Raw genomic sequence first — 19,174 nt, 5'->3', positions numbered from 1 at the left:
AACCCTGCTGGACTCTGGCTTGAGTCACGGTTGACCCCAGGCCTTGGGTGAGGGTCTTACCTTTGATTCTGCCCCCTTAGGATGAAGCTCCTCGTCTTACCCGCAGACCCTCAGGTTCTGACGGCTGCTGGGTCAGCGACCAGCGACCCTGACCACCTGCCGTGGCCGGGGACTGTGCTATCTCCTTTTTTTCACTTTCCACAAAGCTACTGGGGGTGGGAGATCCCCTTGGTGGCATGGCATGGCAAAGAGCCAGCCTCCCCTTTGCTCTTAGTCTTTGCCAGAACTCTGGAGCCTGGCTGGCACGTCTTGGGGGCAAAGCTGAGCCTGCAAGTGATCGCAGAAAAAAAAAAAAAAAAAAAAAACAGGACTTCAGGTGGAGAAGGTGCAAGGAGGGCAGCACCGAAGGAGGCAGCGCTGCTCAGCACGAGAGAGGGTGCCCGGGCCGCCGCGAGCCCGAGACGCCCGGCGCTCTCCACTCCGTGCCCACGTGCGCGCGGTGCCCGAGCCGCGCGCGGGAGCCGCAGCCGGAGGCCGCGCGGAGCCGCGGAGGGGCCGCGGGCGCGACCCGGCGAGCGCGCAGCCCGGGCGCGGAGCCCCGGGGCCGCCCACGGGCGGGGGAGCCGGGGAGCGCGCGGGGCGGCGGCGGCGGGGCTTCCCCGGGCTTCCCCCCAACCCGAGCCGCGGGCGCCCGGCGCGGGCCCACGGTGCCAAGGCGGCGCCCGGCGCGGGGGAGCCGGCCGCGGGGCGCCCCCGGTCGGCGCGGGAGCGGGGGCCGCGGCGCCCCGAGCCCCGGGCGGAGGCTGGGGCTGCGCCCTCCCCCCGCCGCGCGCCCCCCGCCGGCGCCCGCCCGCCTCCCGCCCCCGCCCGCGGCCTGGCGCGCGCCGCCCTCGCCGCCCGGGTCCGCGCGCCGGAGCCGGGAGCACCAGCCGCCGCCGCGGAGCCGCCCGGCCGCACCATGCGCGAGCTGGCCCTCGAGATCGGGGTCCGAGCCCTGCTCTTCGGGGTCTTCGTGTAAGTAGGGGCGCGCCGCGGGCGGGGACGCGCGGACCCGGGGGCCCTGCATCCGAGCGCCTCTGCGCCCCAACTTTGTTGGCGCCGCTGCGTCCCGCCGGGGCCTGGATTCGAGGTCCCCTCCGCGCCGGTGCCCGGGGTGTTTCCGCGGGACCCGGGGAGCCCCTGGAGCCCCTTCCTGGGGCCCCGGCGCGGGGGACCTGCGCGCCCGGAGCCGGGACCTGCCCTGCGCGCCCGCACCGGGCCGGGAGGTGCCTCCCTGCGCCTCTCCCGGCCCCGCGCCTGCTGCCGGGGACCCTGGGCTGCCCCCGGGCCGGGCGCACACCCGGGAAGTTTCTCCCTGGCTGCGGTCTCTCGGGCCCGGCGTCCGCAATCCTTGCTCCCGGCCCACCCCCCTCTTGCGCCCCGCGGCTCCCGGCGCCGCGCTCGGTCTCCCCGCGAGCGTCTGGCTTTAGCGCCCCGGGTCCTGCCCAGCCGAACCTCCTGGTTTTCCAGAAGGCGTTTCTGGAGGGACTTCTCCGGCCGGGAAACTGTTGCTGTGGCTCTCGGGCAAGTCGGGGCGCGGCGGCGCGGGGGCTGCATCCGCCCCGCACCCGGCTGTGGAGCCCGTGCGGCCGGGGCGCGGGCCCCGGGGCGGCCGCCAAGTGCCCCGGGGGGCCTGAGCCGCGGGTACCTGGAAATCGCGACCTTGGGAAGAGGAAGGGGCGCGGGCTCAGGTTCTCGCAGAGATGTCTGAGCCCCAGGGGGTCCCGGGGACCCTGGGCCCACCGGCCTCCCGGGCCCAAGCAGCAGGGAGCCCGCGCGTCCCTTCCCTGCCTGTCGGATCCCAGCCCCGAACCCCAGCGCAGACCCTTCCACAGCCCCCGCCGCCTGCCTGGGCGCGCACCTGCCCTCGGTCCCTCCATCGGGGGTTCAGGGGTTCCCTCCACCTCCCGCGGCTGTCTTTTGACGCGTCTTTATATTAAAGTTGCATGAACTTTCTGCATTTGCGTGTTTTTGTTTTGTTTTTATTTTCTCGAAAAGCCTGCTCAGCCGTTCCCAAGGGGAGGCCCCTCTGGATTTCTGCCCTGAATCCGGAGTCACTGCTGGCAGGTGGGAGGCTGTGAGATGACTTCTGTTCCCTGCAGCCCAGGGTCCACGCATGGAAAGAAATGCCCTTTCTTGCATGTTTCTTTTTACTAGGGATGAAATTCATCCAGCGTGTTTATTCACACCATCAGAAAAAGCCGGCGCTCCCCCAGATGCAGGCCCCCCTCGCCCAGCTTCTGACTAAACACTAGTGTTATTCAGTGGGAGGAAGGAACGAGAAGAACTTTTGCTGGATCTCGATGCCTTTGGGGAAACAGAAAACACTTTCCCTTCCTCTTACTCTTTCTACCTTCGGAATATGTGTTAAAATTCGTGACTGCTGTGCCATCAGATGGAGACCGTTTCCACTGGGCAGATAGGCTAAGCCTCATTAAATTATTATGTGAAAGAAATGATAAAATCGTGTTCAGTGCACTGGAGAATTGAACATTTGTTGGGTGGATGTTTGTGTGAGTAATGCAGAATTAAAGTGAGGTAGACTCAGCTGCCTGGCGGGAACTGTCAGATTAAAAAAAGGGAGTCAGTAATATGCAAATATTTATCTTGTTTTCAGCTTTCCTTCAAATACCCCCCCCCCAAACACTGACAAGATATTTACAAATGTATAATGGTCTGTGCAGTGGGCTTGAAAAGCTGCTAATTATCCTTTTATGTGCTTCTTGCTTCCTCTAAGGATGTTTTATAAAAACCAGACAGGCCGTTTATATTCTGGTCTCCAGAATATATTCCCCTTTGGATTAATTTTTTATTAATTACTTAGTAGGGGATCTGCTGTCATTCTCCAGGGACACACCAGGGCGTTTATGGGATTTTTGGTCCATTCTCTGATTTCAGATCATATTGGAAATATGAAGAGTGCGCTCACCTTGTGGCTCTTTTACCTGCAAAGACCAGCTTTGGTATCTGCCACGTGAAACTCCTCGGGTGGGAAACTTGCATGTTCAGATGCTGATATCATCAGGCAGATAATGATTCCAGAAGGGCTGGCCCGGAGCACGGGGATACAGATGACGCTTTGTTTTCTCAGAGACTGAATGGTGGGTAGGGGTGTGAGGGGGGATTCTTTTTCTTTTTTGCCAGTAGCCCTGGTCTGATTGAAGAGTCAGTGGCTTATAACCCCCCTGTGCTTAAGAAAATGGGGGTCTCAGCAGCAGGGTGTCACCCAGGTAGGTTTAAAAAGTCCCTCTAAGTGAGCTGGATTCCATTTCTTGGCTGTTAGGTCCAGCTTAGCTGATCTGATTCACCTGGTTCTGCTTGTTGTTGCTACTTTTTCTCAGGAGAAGAGAGTAACCTTTTTTGGTGGATACCTACTTCTTTGCAAACTGGTGTCTCCAGGGAAGCAAAGCCCATAGAGGCACCTGTTCTCGGAGAGAGCAATGCTGAGGGCAGGGACCCAGCCCCACAGCCACATGTTCCTGTAGACGCAGAGTTAGTGCTCACGAAATGCATCTTTGGACTCATAGGTCGTCAGGATATATGCTCTTTCTCTCTTTTTTAAAAGATTTTATTTATTTATACAAGAACTGGGGTACAGGCCAGATGCGTGGGAGGGTGAGAGGATTCACCAGAGACAGAGCGGGGAACAGAACAGGCAGACTGACAAATACACTGCTGAGGGTATTACAGGGCAGCCCAAATATAAAACGGGGTGCCTGGCTGTGGGTCCTCACCCACACGCTTAAAAGGGACTTATTAATCCTCCACTACAGGCACACACAAAAGGTTAATAAAAGGTTTATTTACAAGGGAAAAGGAAATAAGGAAATGTACAACTCGGAGAGAAAATAGGGAAATGAAGTCTTAAATGCGTCCTACCCGATCCGCCGACCTGGAAACCAGTGGCACTCTCAGAGCTGGCTGCGAGCCAAGAGCCGTGAAGCCAAAAAGCTCCCCCAAGACCCACATGTCTGGCTTTATATCAAACTTGGCTGCTTAACTCCACCCTCCGGTCCCAGCCACCTTCCCTCTGGTGGTGATGGGATTTGTCTTTCCCAATGTCCTGATGGCTTCGGTCTGGAGTGGGGGTGGCGTCCACAAAGCCTGCATGGGATTGGAAGACATCCTTTCCCCCTAACAATTGGAACAGCAGGTGCGCCTGGAGAGGTCTGCCGCTCCATGTGGGACCCTCGCCGGCTGGCCGGGATCGAACCCGCACTGCAGAGGCTGTGGACAACTTCACAGCGAGGCACTCAACCGCCGGCGCCGCCAGGGGAGGCTCTCTCTTGCTCTCTTAAGGAACCAGTTCTCTGTCGAGCAGGTTTGGTGATCCAGGATCCCAAGAGGGAGCTCCTAGGAACCCCCCCTGGATGGCCCTTGAGGTTCCTTTGGGCAGACCTGGCTTGGAACTTCCAATCACTGGAAAAGAAATGAGTAATGAGTCATGTAAATCCCAGCCAGTGCAGAAAATGTAACCCAACAGGGAACAAATTGGTTCGAGGACCCAATATCTTGGCACAGTCAGAATACAAGTGCGGCTGTCACCTGGCGGGCCCAGAGGCCCCTTTGCTTCCAATTACGGGCTGGGGTGCGGTGGGGGAACGAGAAGCACCCTGGGCTTGCTTGATTCTATTGCCTTCTGGGGGTCCAGTGCAGGTTCTGTGAGCTGTTTCTCCACGGGCCAGGCCGGCACTGGACGTTTCCCAGCCAGCACATGGGGAGAAGGGGGTGACTAGTCAACAGCCCCATCAGCGGTGCATGACTACAGCAGCAGGCCTCAAAGAGCCTCCCCTGTGAAGGCAATGACTGACTGATGAGGAAAAAACCCTCCCCGCCAGTGCTGACGGAACGTACTTTATTCCAGAACCTGCTTTTGTCCTGTCATTTAAGGTTGTGGGCACCTGCGGCTGAAGTTCGCTGAGGCTCACCGCACCGGTGTCCTTCCGTGTTCCTTCCATGGCTGGTCCAGTATTGGCATTTATGGAGGGCTTATCATGTGCCAAGCTGCAATGTTGTGATTTGTAAGAAATACTTCTATGGGTCATTCTCTTAAGTGGTGTTCACAGTTCCTGGCTCACAGTCCTCAAAGTCTCGGAGTCTCCTAAGTGATGAGAGTGATAAAGATGCTTTTGTGATTTTGTGATTGTAACGGCAGGAATGGACAGGGCAGGATCTCTATGACCTGAGCAGACGGTGAAGGAAGGAGGAGAGAGGCCTGGAGCCCTCGGTGGCTTTTCAGGCTTTTATTGGGATTTATCAGGTACACGGCAGGCAGGGGTGCAGGGGGCGGGGGTGGGGGCAGGGAGGCCAGCAGGCCTCCCAGCCCCCAGCAAGTCTTCACTGTCTGGGCTCTCCCTCGTTCTCTGGTGGTCTCTGCTTTTCTTTCGCTGTCATTCACTCTGCTTCTCTGCTTTTCTGGCGTCCCTGTGACGCCGCCCTTAAAAGCCCAGTCTTAGCCCAGGTGAATCCCATCTACCTATGCCCACACCCTGCTCCAGGTGCCGCCATCGGGCATGCATTCAGGACCGTAGATCCCGATGATGATCTATCCTGATGGCGGGAGGGCAGGAAAGCCTGATGCTTTTTATTTACCCTACAGGGATGTTAATGAAAGTAACTTTTGGAAAACACTTAAGGGAGAGGGAGGGCCGACTTCAGGGCCAGTAGCCAGGTGGGTAGTGAAGCTTCCGTAGAAGACCAGACAGAGGGAGAGGCCCCAGGGAGCCCCTGGGTTGGTGAGCACGTGGAGATGTGGAGAGAACCGTGCCCGGAGAGGACCTGGAGCCCCAGGGCTCACCCCTGTCCCTTGCCCTTGGCATCGCTACCCTGGCGGTTCCTGAGTCATAACTTCTGTAACAACTTGGTGCTCTAGAGAGTGAGCAGGTTTCCTGAGTCCTGTGTGCTGTTCTAGAAAATTATACCTAGGAGGGTGTCCTGGGCTCCTCTGATGGGACAGAAGCACACATAAGAAACAGGCACCCAAAGTTTGAGCGGGGGTGGGGGCCTGTGTCTGTGGCTGGGTGGTCAGAGGCCTGGGTGGCAGCATGACCTGCTCCCCGTCTGAGGTGGAGGGTGGTCTTGGGAGACCGAGTCCTCAACCTGAGGCGTCTGCCGCTGTCTCCAGGCAGATGGTGTCAGATTGAGTTGGACTCTGGACACGCCACTGGGGCCTGAGGATTGCTGATGTGAGGAAGCCGCCACGTACACTTGTTGGAAATTGGGTCCAGGAAGCCACCACCCGCAGGCACCAACGAAGGTGACCACACCATCTAGCCTGTGCGACCTGGTGGAGGGGGTGTGTTGTTATTTCTGCTCACGGATGAAGAAACCCAAGTACGTGCAGATTAAGGAAATGCCCAGGTCACAGAGCTGGATAAGGGCCTCCCTGAGCTCTGACATTGGTGCTCCCTGGCGTCTGGACTGTCAGCCAAGCTGCTGCACTGCAGCCCGGGCTGGTCAGGAGAGGGCGCGCTGCCTGCAGTTGCAGTCCCTGTGGCTTCTCTCTTAAGCCTCATCTCATTGAAAGTGGATACTCTTCCTTCTCCCCACTCTGCAAATACAGAAGGCAAGGGTTAGAAAGGTGGAGTGCTTGCCTGAAGGTACTCACTAGCAGGAGGTTTGACCTGGACTCCGGCCGTTGATCCCTGTCCAGCATCAGCCATCAGCCACTGCAGCAGAGCGTGTCCGGCGCCAGCTTCCAGACCAGAGTGAAAATGGCCCCTCCTCGAAGCCATCCCCTCCGTGACCTGCACAGCCTGGAGTGCTGGGTGGGTAGAGCTGTGGCCGTGGTGCTCACAGCAGACTCTTCACGTGGCCTCTCCTGTGGTTCACATGCCCTAGGATGGGCTTAGAGACCAGTGCTGATGTCCAGGGGTCTTCTGAGGTCTTTGGAGCCCAGCGGGCAAGAGGAGATGAGCAAATTTCTGGCCCGAATGTAACTGGCATTGTGCTTTCTCTCCCAGCTGTTGACCTCTCCAGTCCATCAGTTATTTCCAGCACCCAGCCTTGGTAAGATGGTGATGCTCTGAGTGCTGATGTGGGGTGTGATCTGCCCTTCTCCACTGTGAGCCGGGGCTTCCTGCAGTCACCCACCTTCTGTTCTTTCCCCTGGTGGTTCCGGAGGGCACCCTGCCTGGGTTTCCCCAGACACTGTGGGCCTTCTCAAGACGCTGTGGCATAGCTAATGGCATTTGTCTCACTCGGGTCAATTCGCAACCTCCTCTAAGCACTTCCTGTGCAGGAAGCCTGTGCCAGGTGCTGGGGGTGAGGAGGAAGAAGGCGGGGGGCCCTCTAGGAGCCCCCTACCCAGTAGAGCAGGTGTGCAACTGTTTGTTTAGCTCTCATGCACACAGAGGTTTTGAAAGTCTTATTTCACTTTCATCATTCATCCAGTGGATTGAGGCTTCCTTGGCATCTTCTGGGTGCCTGCCCTGCAGAAGTGCATCTCTTTCCTCTTCTTAGCAGACTTTGGTTGATGTCCTGTCAGACAGGTGCAAGGGAACTAGTTCTTTAGCTGGTCCAGGTGACCTGCACTGGCCGTCGGGTGGATAGTTGGAATTCACAGCAACTAACAGATACTTGCCTTGTTACTCTGAAGAGCCCAGTCTAGGACTCCGGGTGGGGATAATTGCAGCAAAGAGCTGAGTTTTATGGAAAGGGAGGTGTTCGTTAGTTTCGGGAGGGGTGAGCAGGAGGAGACAGGTGCCAGGGAACTGCTTCTCACCTGGGCCTGCTGCAGATGGAGTGTCCTGGAGTGGAGGCCTGGAGGCGCATTTTGGGAGGGGGTCAGGTCAGCAGCGAAGAGTCTGGGGCTTGAGGGGGCAGTGGTAAGAGTGGTGGGATACGAGCCTGGGAGAAGAATGTGGGTGGCCACATGTGGACAGTCCCTTGGGCACACTGGGGAGCTTGGAGGTTTGAAACAAAAGGCAGCGTGACAGAAAGTGACCGTTCCTTGGGCACAGAGGCCCTGTGGTCTCACCATCTGGCTGTGCACAGCACTGCTGCACCTGTGCTCCCTGGGAGCCGCACGCTGGTGCCCCTGCTTGTCTGGCTGTGGGATTGGGGGTTGGGCTGCATCTTTATCTTCTTTGCCTTCCCCACATCCCTAAGCACCTCGGCAGGAGAGCAGTCTGAAGCCCACCAGATTACACTGGATTTCTGATGATCATTTGTAAAGACCTGGATGTTCTGCATTATCCAGAGCAAGGCTTCTTAGAGGGAGTCTACTGACCATGCGTCGGAATCACCTGGGGCTCAGTTCGGATTTGACTGAATAGATATGTGATTGGAACCCCAAGATCTGCATTTTCACCAGCAATGCTCTGTCCACGGCAGTGGGGAACCCAACATGCAGTCTGCGGTAGATGAGACCCTCTGTGGTGGACGGTCTCATCAGGCTCCTCACCTCTCTGGTCACATAGGAGATGACCCTTCCCAGGGCCCTGCCTTTGCAGAGCTCTGGCTGGGGGAACATGGGTGGAATGACATGTCGCCTCTGGGCTGAGCGTAAATCTGCTCAGTGGCTTGTCATTGTCCCTCCCTGTTGGCGGCGAGTGTGGAGCTGTGTGTTGGGGTGGCAGAGCCACACAGTGCCGACAGCAGGACAGCTACCCTGTTTCTTGCTATTCGGAAGTGGATTTTGTGGGGGAGAAGGAAACTGTGTTAACTTCGATTTGGGGTTCCCTGAGACTCTGCAGCCAACTGCTGTGCCTATAACCGTTTTTGCTCCCTCTCTACATGAAAGGGATTGTTTGAGGCCCAGTGGTGTTTTGAAGGACCATGGGCTTTGGAGCTGGACAACTCTGTGTTTGGAGTTTAACTCTGCCACTAACCAACCCATTGCCGAAAATCCGTGACCCTCCGCTTCTTCGTGTGAGAAAAGGGAATGATGCTTCCTTGGGTTTCCACGGTCAGGTGCCTGCAGGGCACCCTCTGAGTCCCTGTTACATATATGTAGTGGCTGAGAATGGCAGCATGGCCTGGTAGCCCCAGCCGAGGCCCCTGGCCTCAGGTTGCTGGGACCACAGCCTGGTTTTGCTTCTTATTAGGTGCGGGAGCCTTTCTGCAAAGTGTCTGTCTGTCCTGCTTACATCCTTGTTTCCTCCTCTATTTGACCAGTTTCCACCAATGGGAGGCGTGTGGGGATGAGAGAGACAGTGCTGCGCTGGCCGTGGGTGTCCAGCCAATGGAAACGGTGCTGGTATTACTGTCCTTTCATTAAGATGAAGCTGTGTGTGCGCTGAAGACCAGAGCATCGGTCACCAATGACATTCTCCTTACAAACAACCTGCTATAGGGTTTCTAGGAAACAATGCATCCCTTTAAATCTATTCCAGATGATTCCTTTTAGCCCCCAATGTGAGGTGTGTAACTTGCCAGGATTTCATCCCATGAGCCGGTCCCCCATGGGCTGGTGTGGGTGGCAAACGGTTTGATGGAGGGGTGGTCCAGCCCTGTGGTGACGTAAATGGATGGCCATTTATAACAGTGATTCTAGGACACTGACTTGAAGGTGTTGTCAGCGTCGCTGCTCTAGATAAGGCATAAGGAGAATGAATCATTTTCTTCTGAGTCTGTGTTCATCACACAGAGTTCGGGCAGGAGCCGGGTGTAGGGAGTCCTCTTCAGCCCATACTGAGGGCCCTCTGCCCCCCAAGTGTGTGGAGAGCTTCCCGGTCCCTGCCAAGGCTTCTGCCTTGTCATCCTATGAATGAATATCTTTCTCTTTGAAAGAGTGTGTGTGATGTAAAGTGAGCTGGTTTGTGATGTAAAGTGAGCTGGCTGCGCCAGGTTCCTGAGCGTGGCTGCTGTTTTCCACAGGGACACGAATGCCTGTAATACTACAACAGGAGATCATCCGTTTCATAACTTGTGGGTAAAGTTATCTCAGTTAGTTATAAAGATTATGCCTTTTATGACCCACACGAGGCTCACAAAAGCTCAGCACCTCTATTTTTCTACAAATAGTGTTTTTAAATATGAAAATCATCTTAGTAATATTGCATCTATCAAAAATATAGTCTTACTGCTCTTTGGATGAGTTAGAAACACAAAGTTGCAGGGAGGAAGTGAATTCAGACAGGATGGAGCCTGCCAAGGTGCCCCCATCCTTCAACGAAAAGGCACGGAGGTGTTCAGGGGTCTTGGGGTACAGGGAGGAGTGAGCAGGAGTGGAGACTTGCTGGGGCTGCAGAAACCGAGGACTTCATCCCAGTCTCTCATCCCAGGGTGACTGTGAAAAATTGTCCCGCAGAGGTGAGGGACTAGTTGTTATTCCATCTCCACTGAAGACAAAGGGAGGAGAAACAGGGTCAGAAACTGCAGGTGCCTTTGGGCTGGCTTTCTGGAAGGGAGCTGCAGTCTGCCAGCCAGTGCCAGGGGTTCATCTCTCCTGGACTGGTGGTGGTGGTGGGGCCGGGGGGGAGGGGGGACCTGCTTTTATTAGTTTGAGCCATATAAAATGATTGATATTTGATTGATTTGACCTACAAACATGGGGATTTCACTTAGCTCAACTTAAAAATACGACACACACACACAGGTGGTGCAGATGCCCAGCAACCCCCAGCCCCCAACCTTCCCCCACCACTGAGTGTCTCCACCCCTGACTTCTAGCACCATTTTTGAATTCTTGCAGGCTGTGCTCTTGTGTGTGGCTTTCCCCTCTCCCTGCTCAGCATGAATTTGAGCATCCCTGGAGTTCCCAGCTGTAGTTTGTGAATTCTTGTTACTCTAGAGTGTTTTACCACGTCTGTACCTTTGTTTACCCATCAAACTGCTGAAGGACGTCTGGATTATTTATTGTTTGGACTGTTAGGTGTGATGCTGCTCTTGCTTTTGGGTGAACATATTTGTCGTGTCTTTTAGGTCTAGACCTAGGAGGGGAAATGCCAGGTTATATGTCTGAGGTTTTTAAAGAAGGACTTGGCTTCTCTTTGTCCAGGGCTAACTGTCAGAGAAAGGTCTCGTCCATATGAGGCTGTCATCATGATCTGTTGAACAGCTGCTTTGTGTAAAGCACCCAGTGGCCATGGGGAAGGATGAAGGGAGTCCAGAACCCGGTCCCTACTTCGAGGAGGATGGCTCCATGCTTGAGTCATGGGCACTGGAGTTAAATCCCGGCTGCCCTAGCCTCCTCACCTGGTAAATGGGACAACAGTAGCACCTCCAGGGAGGCTGTGAGGATGATGTGATGTCTGAGGAGGTGGAGATGTATGTAGGTCATGAAGATACCTGGTATTACGATGCAGCATTGGGGCTGTAAGTGCCACAGAAATCCTGAGCCTTGAATTAGAACTTAGCAAGTTAGGGGAGGCATTCTGAATAATTGTCCAAGAGCCATTGAGGAAGAGAAATGACCGATCTGTAGATATATGTAGGTGTCTTTTAACTGTATCTCCTCCTAGGTGATAGGTAGGAAGGGAGCTGGGGGAAGGAAAGGAGATGAGTTTTGACACTGTGCCAACTTTGCGCTGGGTACTTGTCATACCTCAAATTTTTTAAGTTTCACAACCCCCAGGAGGTGATATTGCTGCCCTGATTTACAGAGTTAAGAGCGAATGTGCTTACCAGTCAAGGAAAGAGTAGAGTTCTCCTATAGAAACATGGGCAACAGTCAGGAACAGGGAGCTTAAAAAAGTACAACTAATTGATTTCCATATAGATCAGAGCAAACTTTTTCATTGTGCTACAATGAAAATACTATGTAGTCATTAAAATTAGGTAGGTAGGTAACTGTGCTGATTGGGAACATACCCAGAAACCATTGTGCATGAATCTACTTGAAGAAGGTAATATAATAAAATCAATTTTTATCTTGTAAAAAGAGTAGCTCTAAAGATACATAACAAAATCTTAATGGTGATTATTTTGGGCTGATAGGATGATATACATTTTTCTTTTTCCTTTTTAGTATTGTCTAAATTATTTTACAATAAGCATTTGTTACTTTCACATACAATCAGAAAAATCAATATAGATTTTTTTCTTATGGGGGAAAAAAGAAGCTAAAGAAATAGCCTTAAGTAGGGCATCGGATGATTCTTCTGGGATTGCTTCAGAAATGTCTGAAGTAGGAATGTGTCATGAATCAACCTTTCTATATTTTATATCAAATAAAATATTCCAAGGAAAAATCAGAAAATAAGGGTTAATGTGCAGGGCGTGCGAGGCTGGTGAGATGGAGGTGTCAGCTGCTGCAGATGGAGTTGTGAGCGGGGAGGCCCCTTGAAGAGCAAATGCTGCAGTGCCTAACTGATCATTGCATTATTCCTGATTTTTGATTTAGATTTCGTAGAACAAATATGTCGAGGCACTAATGTAAGAGGTACAAAAAGCTGCATGTACAAAGATGTCCGTTGCTGTGCTTGATGTAAAACAAGTAGATGTATTTGTTAAATAAAAATGAATGAAAACCCAGTGGTCAGCATTTGAAGAATGGTTTGCTGAATTACGGACACAGAGACTATTACGTAACTACTAAAATAGTTTTTGAAAATCATGAAGAAATGGTTTTCGATCACAATGAAATGTGTTGAATTTTGATAATGTAGTATAGTAGTTATAGAAGACAACACTCTACAAAAATATATCTTAGAATTATAACTATTGTATCTATAATATGATTTGGGGAAACATCAGGCTGTGAATGTGATGCCTGCCTTCACTTAAAAAATTTTAAGATTACAAAGCGCTTACAAAATTTAAAACAATATGAAAAGTGTCTGGTTTCTTGAACCCCTTTCCATTCTCTTTTAGTGTTAATTTTTTTAGTGATCACTTAAATATAATTTAAAAATACTGAGAACAGATTCTACACATGGAGTTATATAACTATAGTTCTATATATACATATTACTTGCTATTTCTTGGCAATGTTTTCTATCTATATAGATGTCCTTGATTCTTTTCACTGACTGCTGTTCCATTGAAATTTTAGGGACTTTTCCTAATTTTGCAATGAGAAATGCCACTGAAATTGTACAAACTGTAATGCACTGTTACAGTATTGCTATGATAAAATTTTGCAAAAAAGAATAATGTTTGCAAATGATGTTTCTGGGTCAAATGCCACACGTATTTTATTTTTTTTTAAGATTTTTTTTTTAATTTATAGAATAGCTAGGGTACAGGCCAGAGGTGTGGGAGGGTGAGAAGATTCATCAGAGACAGAGAGGGAAACAAAACAGGCAGATGGACTGAAAGCACTGCTGTGGGGAGCAGCGGGTGAGACAGCCGTGCCATGGGGAAATCTCCCTGAACGCCGGGAATCTAATCTGCGCTGCAGAGGCTGTGGAGAGCTTCACAGCGATGCGCTCAACCCACTGCGCCACCGGGGAGGCCTGCCACATGTTATTTTAAATGTTGATTGATATTGCCAGCTTGTTCCCTCAAAGGGCTGTCCATGCTTCCACCCCACCAGGGGTGTACAAAGGTGTCTGTGTGCTCAGCCCCTCACCGGTGGTGGATATCACGGATGATTTATGTTTTTACCTATAGAGGGAACATTCCTGGTGCCTCTTTTTACCTATGTATTGGCATTTTGTACGTCTTTAGTGAAATTTGTAATATTTCCCTTTATTCCTCCTACTAGATTTTTCAATTTGTCTAACATATGTAGGGCTGCTTTATGCCTTATAGATATTCATTTTTTCTTCATATATTGTAAATATCTTCTCCACATTTGTGTTTGATTTTTAAGTTTCCTTGTGATTTCTCTTATTGCTCCTGTTTTCATTTCTATGTAGGTAAACCTAGCAATCTTTTTTTCTTTAGGTGTTCAGAGTTTCTGTCCTTCTTAGAAAGTGCTTTCTCATCTGAAGTAGAAATAGTTTTAATTAGTATCTAGCATTTTATTTTATTTTGTTTTTATTTTTTTAAAGATTTATTTATTTATTTATGCAAGCACTGGGTACAGTCAGAAGCGTGGGAGGGTGAGAGAATTCACCAGAGCCAGAGCGGGGAGCAGAGCAGGCAGAGGGACCAAAGTACACTGCTGAGGGGAGCAGCGGGCGGCAGGAGAGGTCTGTCGCGCCATGGGGGACCCTCGCCTGCGGCCGGGGATCCAACCAGCGCTGCGGAGGCTGTGGGCAGCTTCGCAGCCCATCGCTCAACTGTTGCGCCACTGGGGAGGCCCAGTATCTAGCATTTTATACTTTCATTTTAATTCTTTATAGGAAATTTATTTTTAATGTATGGAGTGAGTTAAAGGATTTTTTTTTCTTGCCTGCCAGTTACAACATGAATATCATCTCCTTAATCGCACCATTATCAGGAACAGATATCCATATCCCCATGGTTGCAAGTGAAGTCGAGCCTGATTATCTATTTACCTAGTCAAAGTTCATTGTAACGTTCCAATTACTGAAGTTCTATAGTCTATTTCAATATCTGAGAAGAAATGGTCCCTCCTCCCTGGAACAGAGCTTGATGTAAAAGTTAAGGTTGCCTGGATTCAGGGCCAGGATGCCTGGGGTCAAAACTTGAATCTGCTATTTACTTGCTTTGTGAATTGCATGGTTTGCTTTATCTCTGTGCTTTGCCTCCCAGTCTTCAATATGGGCATAAAAATAGTGCTAAAATAGCTCCATTGTCTGGATATCAGAGGCTGTGGCTTGTCTGATTTCTATGTTTTATAATTTGCTATGCTTTTCTGTATGGCTGCATACACACTCAATTTTTTGGTAAATGTACATAGTTTAAACATAATGAATAGTTTGTTTCCTGGGTATAATGCTCTAAATATATTGAAGGACATTGGCTGTGCTATTCCAGTCCTTTGTGTTCACACTCTTTTCTATTTTCCTTTTTAATTTAGTCCTTTTCAATGCAAAGATATGCTACTTCTGTCAAATTAGGGTAATTAAAGCATTTTTTTAGATAACTAATATTTTGTCTTATTGCTGCCAACTTATTCTCCGTTTTCTTTTTGCAGTGCTGTTTTTCAGTATTTCACCTCTTACTTCCTGTTTCCTGCTTTTAGTTGAATAGTTGAAGTTTTTTTTTAGCTACCCTCCCTTTTTTTTCCTTTCAAAATTTGCAAGTCAAAAGTCCTATGTCTCTATTTCTAGTCTTCTCAAATTTTATCTTCTAATGAATTTAACCTTTTATCGCAAGGTTTCCATCTCTATTTGTGTTGATATTCCTTATCTTATTAACTTTAATAATATATAGCTAGATTATCTTTATTGAGATTAATAGCCGCATTATTTATTTTCAACCTGTGTTTTTAGGTTTAATGTACGTCCCTTGTAAATGTCATTTAATTGATTTTTAAGCTTTATTCAATCTGTCCAATCTATGCCATTTAATTTGAGTGATTAAGCCATTTACAGTTAATGCAACTCTGTTCCTCTCTGTCCTTTATTGTTCCTTCTAGTTTGACTAATTGAAAACTTGTTAGTATTCCATTTTATCTCCTTTATTATATTTTTGGTTATGGCTGTTTAAATTTTACTAGTAGCTTGTCTGGAGATTATAATATGTATTTTTTAACTTGTCACCTTTTCACCAAAAAAAATCTTTCAGTAGCATACTTTCACTTTTTCCCTCATGCCTTAGGAATATTTCATTGGTTTCACTTAAACATCCCATAGAACATTTGAATTATTTTTGCCTTAAACCATTAGTAAAATTTTATAGAAATTAAATTTAAAAATATTTACCCCAAAATATTTACCATTTCCAATGCTCTTTATTACATCTTTCAGATGTAGTGTTCCACGTGGGATTATATTCCTTCAGCCTGAATATATTCCTTTAGCTTTTCTTGTAACTCAGGTTGGCTCTAAGAGAGTCCTCTTTATTTTGCTTTTACCTTTTGAAAATTTTTATTGAATATGAAATTCTAGGTGGGCCGTTTTCTTTCAGCACTTTTGAAATGTCTTTGAATTGTCTTGTGGATCCTGTTGTTTCTGAAGAATGTTGAATTTTGTGCTTGTATGCTTTTAATTTAATGTTGGGTCACCTTAATCCTTGGGACCTTGATTCTGTGCTGTGTTTGAATGAGTCTGTTTTGGTTTTGCTTTTGATTATAACATGTTTACTTTAGCCCTTGATGTGATTTTTATTCCTGAGGTTTCAGTAGAGACTAACTTGAAGAAATTTCTGCTCCAAATTCTATCTCCTAGTGTTATAGAGCAACCCCGATATTAAACGGGTTCCTGGCTGTGGGTCCTCACCCACGCTTTAAAGGGACTTATGAATACTCTACTACAGACACACACAAAAGGGTTAATAAAAGGTTTATTTACAAGAGAAAAGGAAATAAGGAAAATGTACAACTCAGGGAGAAAATAGGGAAATAAAGTCTTTAATGCGTCCTACCCGATCCCACGACCTGGAAACCCAAAGTCACTCTCAGAGCTGGCCGCACGCTGCGAGCTGGTGGAGAGCCAAAATGGGGGACCCTCAAAGCCCACGTGTCTGCCTTTTATATCCACCTGGCTGCTTAACCCCACCCTCAGGTCCCAGCCACCTTCCTTTGGTGATGCTGGGATTTGGAGTTCCCAGTGTCTTTGACTTTGACCTGGGGTGGGGGTGGAGTCCACAAAGCCTATATGGAATTAGCTTTGGGACATCCTTTTCCCCCTAAAGGGGGAGGTTCCCTGCCCCACCCAAGGGAGGGTGGAACAGAGCAAAAAGAAAAAAAGCTACAAAAAAGACTAAAAAAGGAAGCAGAATGGAGCCAGGAAACCTAAAGGAGGCACATGGAGCCTAAAGACACGTAAAAAAAACTGCGCTTGTCTTTTGGTCGTGGACGGGGTGACACAGATGTGGGTGAGACCCATGGGCAGGTGACAATGGCAACTTTTATCTTAATGTTGATTTTGCTCTTTTCCTTCTGGGCTTGTCTGGTTGTTTCTGACCCTTTGCTGTGGGTCCCCACTAAAAAATGCTTTAGACTTGTGACAGACTGTGGGGCCTTGCTCTGGGCCATTCCCATATGAATGGACTTTTACCCACGAGGGGACGGGTAACTTTGGGTGCTTCATTTAAAAACTAGACTCTTTGCCTTACCTTTATTGTTTCCTAGTTTTATTAAAGTTCCTTCCCATTAAAGTCTCCTATGTTTTGTGTTGATGCGGCGAATGACAAAACCCATTTAAAACAGACAGGTTTGCGGGGTTTGGGCTGCCCCTCTCCCTGTCCTATAACACTAGTATGGCTAGTTGCTGAAACCTCTGCTTCACTTTTTAGACTGTGGCTGTAACTTTCTGTTGGGATCCTTGGGGTTTTATCCTGCCCATAGCAATCTCTGAATTAGCCAGTGATTTGAATAAAATTTGTACACAGAATTTTAGGTTTCATCTTTCTCTAAATTCCTTTCCAGGGAGGATTCCTTCTTTGTGGTATTACCCATTATTTTATTCCCATCTGCTTTATCTTTTTCCTAAATTATTTTCCTATTCTGTTTTGCTCATTTGTACCCCTGGAGGTTCTTCAGCCTAGTTATGGATTTGTTTAAGTTTTTGGATTTATGGATTTTTTGTGTATGGATTTGTTTATATTTTTCAGTGGTGTTTTGGGAAAGAAAAACGGCAAAATGCATAGTTCAGTCAGCTACCTTGAACTAGATGGCTCTTTAAAAAGCTCTTTCAAATTTTTCTTTGTTATATTTTTATTTATAAAATTATACTTTAAAATCTATCAGTTGTTACTTTTACTCATGGCCGTTTTCATAGTTTTCTGTGTCATCAATCAGGTGACTTGTTTTTTGTCTATCTAAAGACCTACCTATTTTCCAAGAAGTGGCTCAAAACTTACTTCTCTGTGACGTCTTGATTAAAACATCTTATTCCTGAATAAATCTATGTGATAATGATGATACAGTTATATAGAAGTGTTACATTTATCTTTTTTTTTTCATAATGCAAATACTTGGTAACTGATGTATCGTACTTTAATTCAGTCTTTTGGAACAATGAAGAGGTCTTCAGTCTCGTGGAGAGAACATGTTAAATTGGATTTCTAAATTATAACTACGGTATTTATGAACAACCATATGAAACAGAGATGCCTTGCATTGATTTTCCCTGACAGATACTTTTTACTGTGATGATACTTTTTGCTTTGATGAAAGTAGCAAACTGGAGTTGTTTAGCTCTAGGTATGATGATAATAATGTTAATGAAAATAATAACTAATGTTTGTTGAGGATTTACTGTATGCCAGGCAGCATGCTAAAGAAGTTTACTCCTTAAATCTTTAAACAACCTATGAAGTTGGGATTTGTTTTTCTGATGAGTAGTACTTCCTATTTGGATGCAGAATCTGAGACTTAGGGAGGTTGTTGAACTCATCCAGTGTTACACTGTTAAGAAGTAAGATGAAATTGCTTTCAGTGGAAATTTCAATTTGAGTGTTTTATGTATTACAACAATTTACATCAGATCTGGGCGGAGAGAGGAGGAGAAGGAACCTATAGTGAGGCTTTCTGGTAATTAAATGACCCTGACAACCTCAGTGAAATCATAGACTCTAGATTGAACCACTCATGTGATCGTCTCTGTTCTTACTAAGACATAAGTCTCTCTCACTTTTGGTTTTGTCTTACCCCTATCTATTGGGGTCTTTCAAATGAACGTCTGCTTCTAGACAACCTCCGTGGAGCAGCTAGTTGGGAGGCCTTTTTTTTTTTTTTTTAATTAAAACTAACTCTTGCTCCAAAGGAAGTGCTTTGACCAACATTGCCCCATGTTCCACATCACGCTGTTGACGATCACTACCTTCTGAGGATCTCATGGATGGCGTGGTGACTGTGGTTAACAATACTGTATTACGTACTTGAAAGTTGATCAAAGAGTCAATTATAAGTGTTCTCATCCCAAAAAGGAAAGGCTGGCTCTGCGTCATGACTGAGGTGTTAGCAAACATCATGGCGGTCATCTTTTGTGGTGTGTGTTAAATCCGCACCTTATCCACTTAAAACATACAGTGTTACATGTTCCTTATAGCTCAGTAAAGCTGGGAACAAGGAAGTCCGGATGGTTCTTTCATGTATTTGTCACACTTCTGTGGGATGTGAGAGAGATGCACCCGCAGGGCTCAGAGATGAGGTATGGGGGAGCCAGGCCTTCGCTGGCGTCCTCTCCTCCTCACAGGCTGAGCCAAGGCTTCCCATGGACTTAGTTTTACG

General features: G+C 48.5%; 1 protein-coding gene across 1 annotated transcript in view; it reads left to right on the top strand.

Moving 5' to 3' along the window:
- Positions 1 to 813: 813 nt before the first annotated feature.
- Positions 814 to 19,174, top strand: part of PLPP4 (phospholipid phosphatase 4) — a 101,878-nt gene continuing 83,517 nt past the window's right edge. The window contains exon 1 of the mRNA XM_037496190.1: positions 814 to 1,014. Coding sequence (XP_037352087.1) covers positions 959 to 1,014 — 56 coding nt within the window. The 5' untranslated portion in view covers positions 814 to 958. The remainder of the gene's footprint in view (positions 1,015 to 19,174) is intronic.

The sequence above is a fragment of the Talpa occidentalis genome, unplaced genomic scaffold, assembly GCF_014898055.3.
Source record: "Talpa occidentalis isolate TD23 unplaced genomic scaffold, MPIMG_talOcc4v2.1 talOcc4.8, whole genome shotgun sequence".
In the NCBI taxonomy this organism is placed as follows: Eukaryota; Metazoa; Chordata; class Mammalia; order Eulipotyphla; family Talpidae; genus Talpa; species Talpa occidentalis.
The sequence above is the reverse complement of the archived record's forward strand: the minus strand, read 5'-3'. Positions and strand labels throughout refer to the sequence as shown.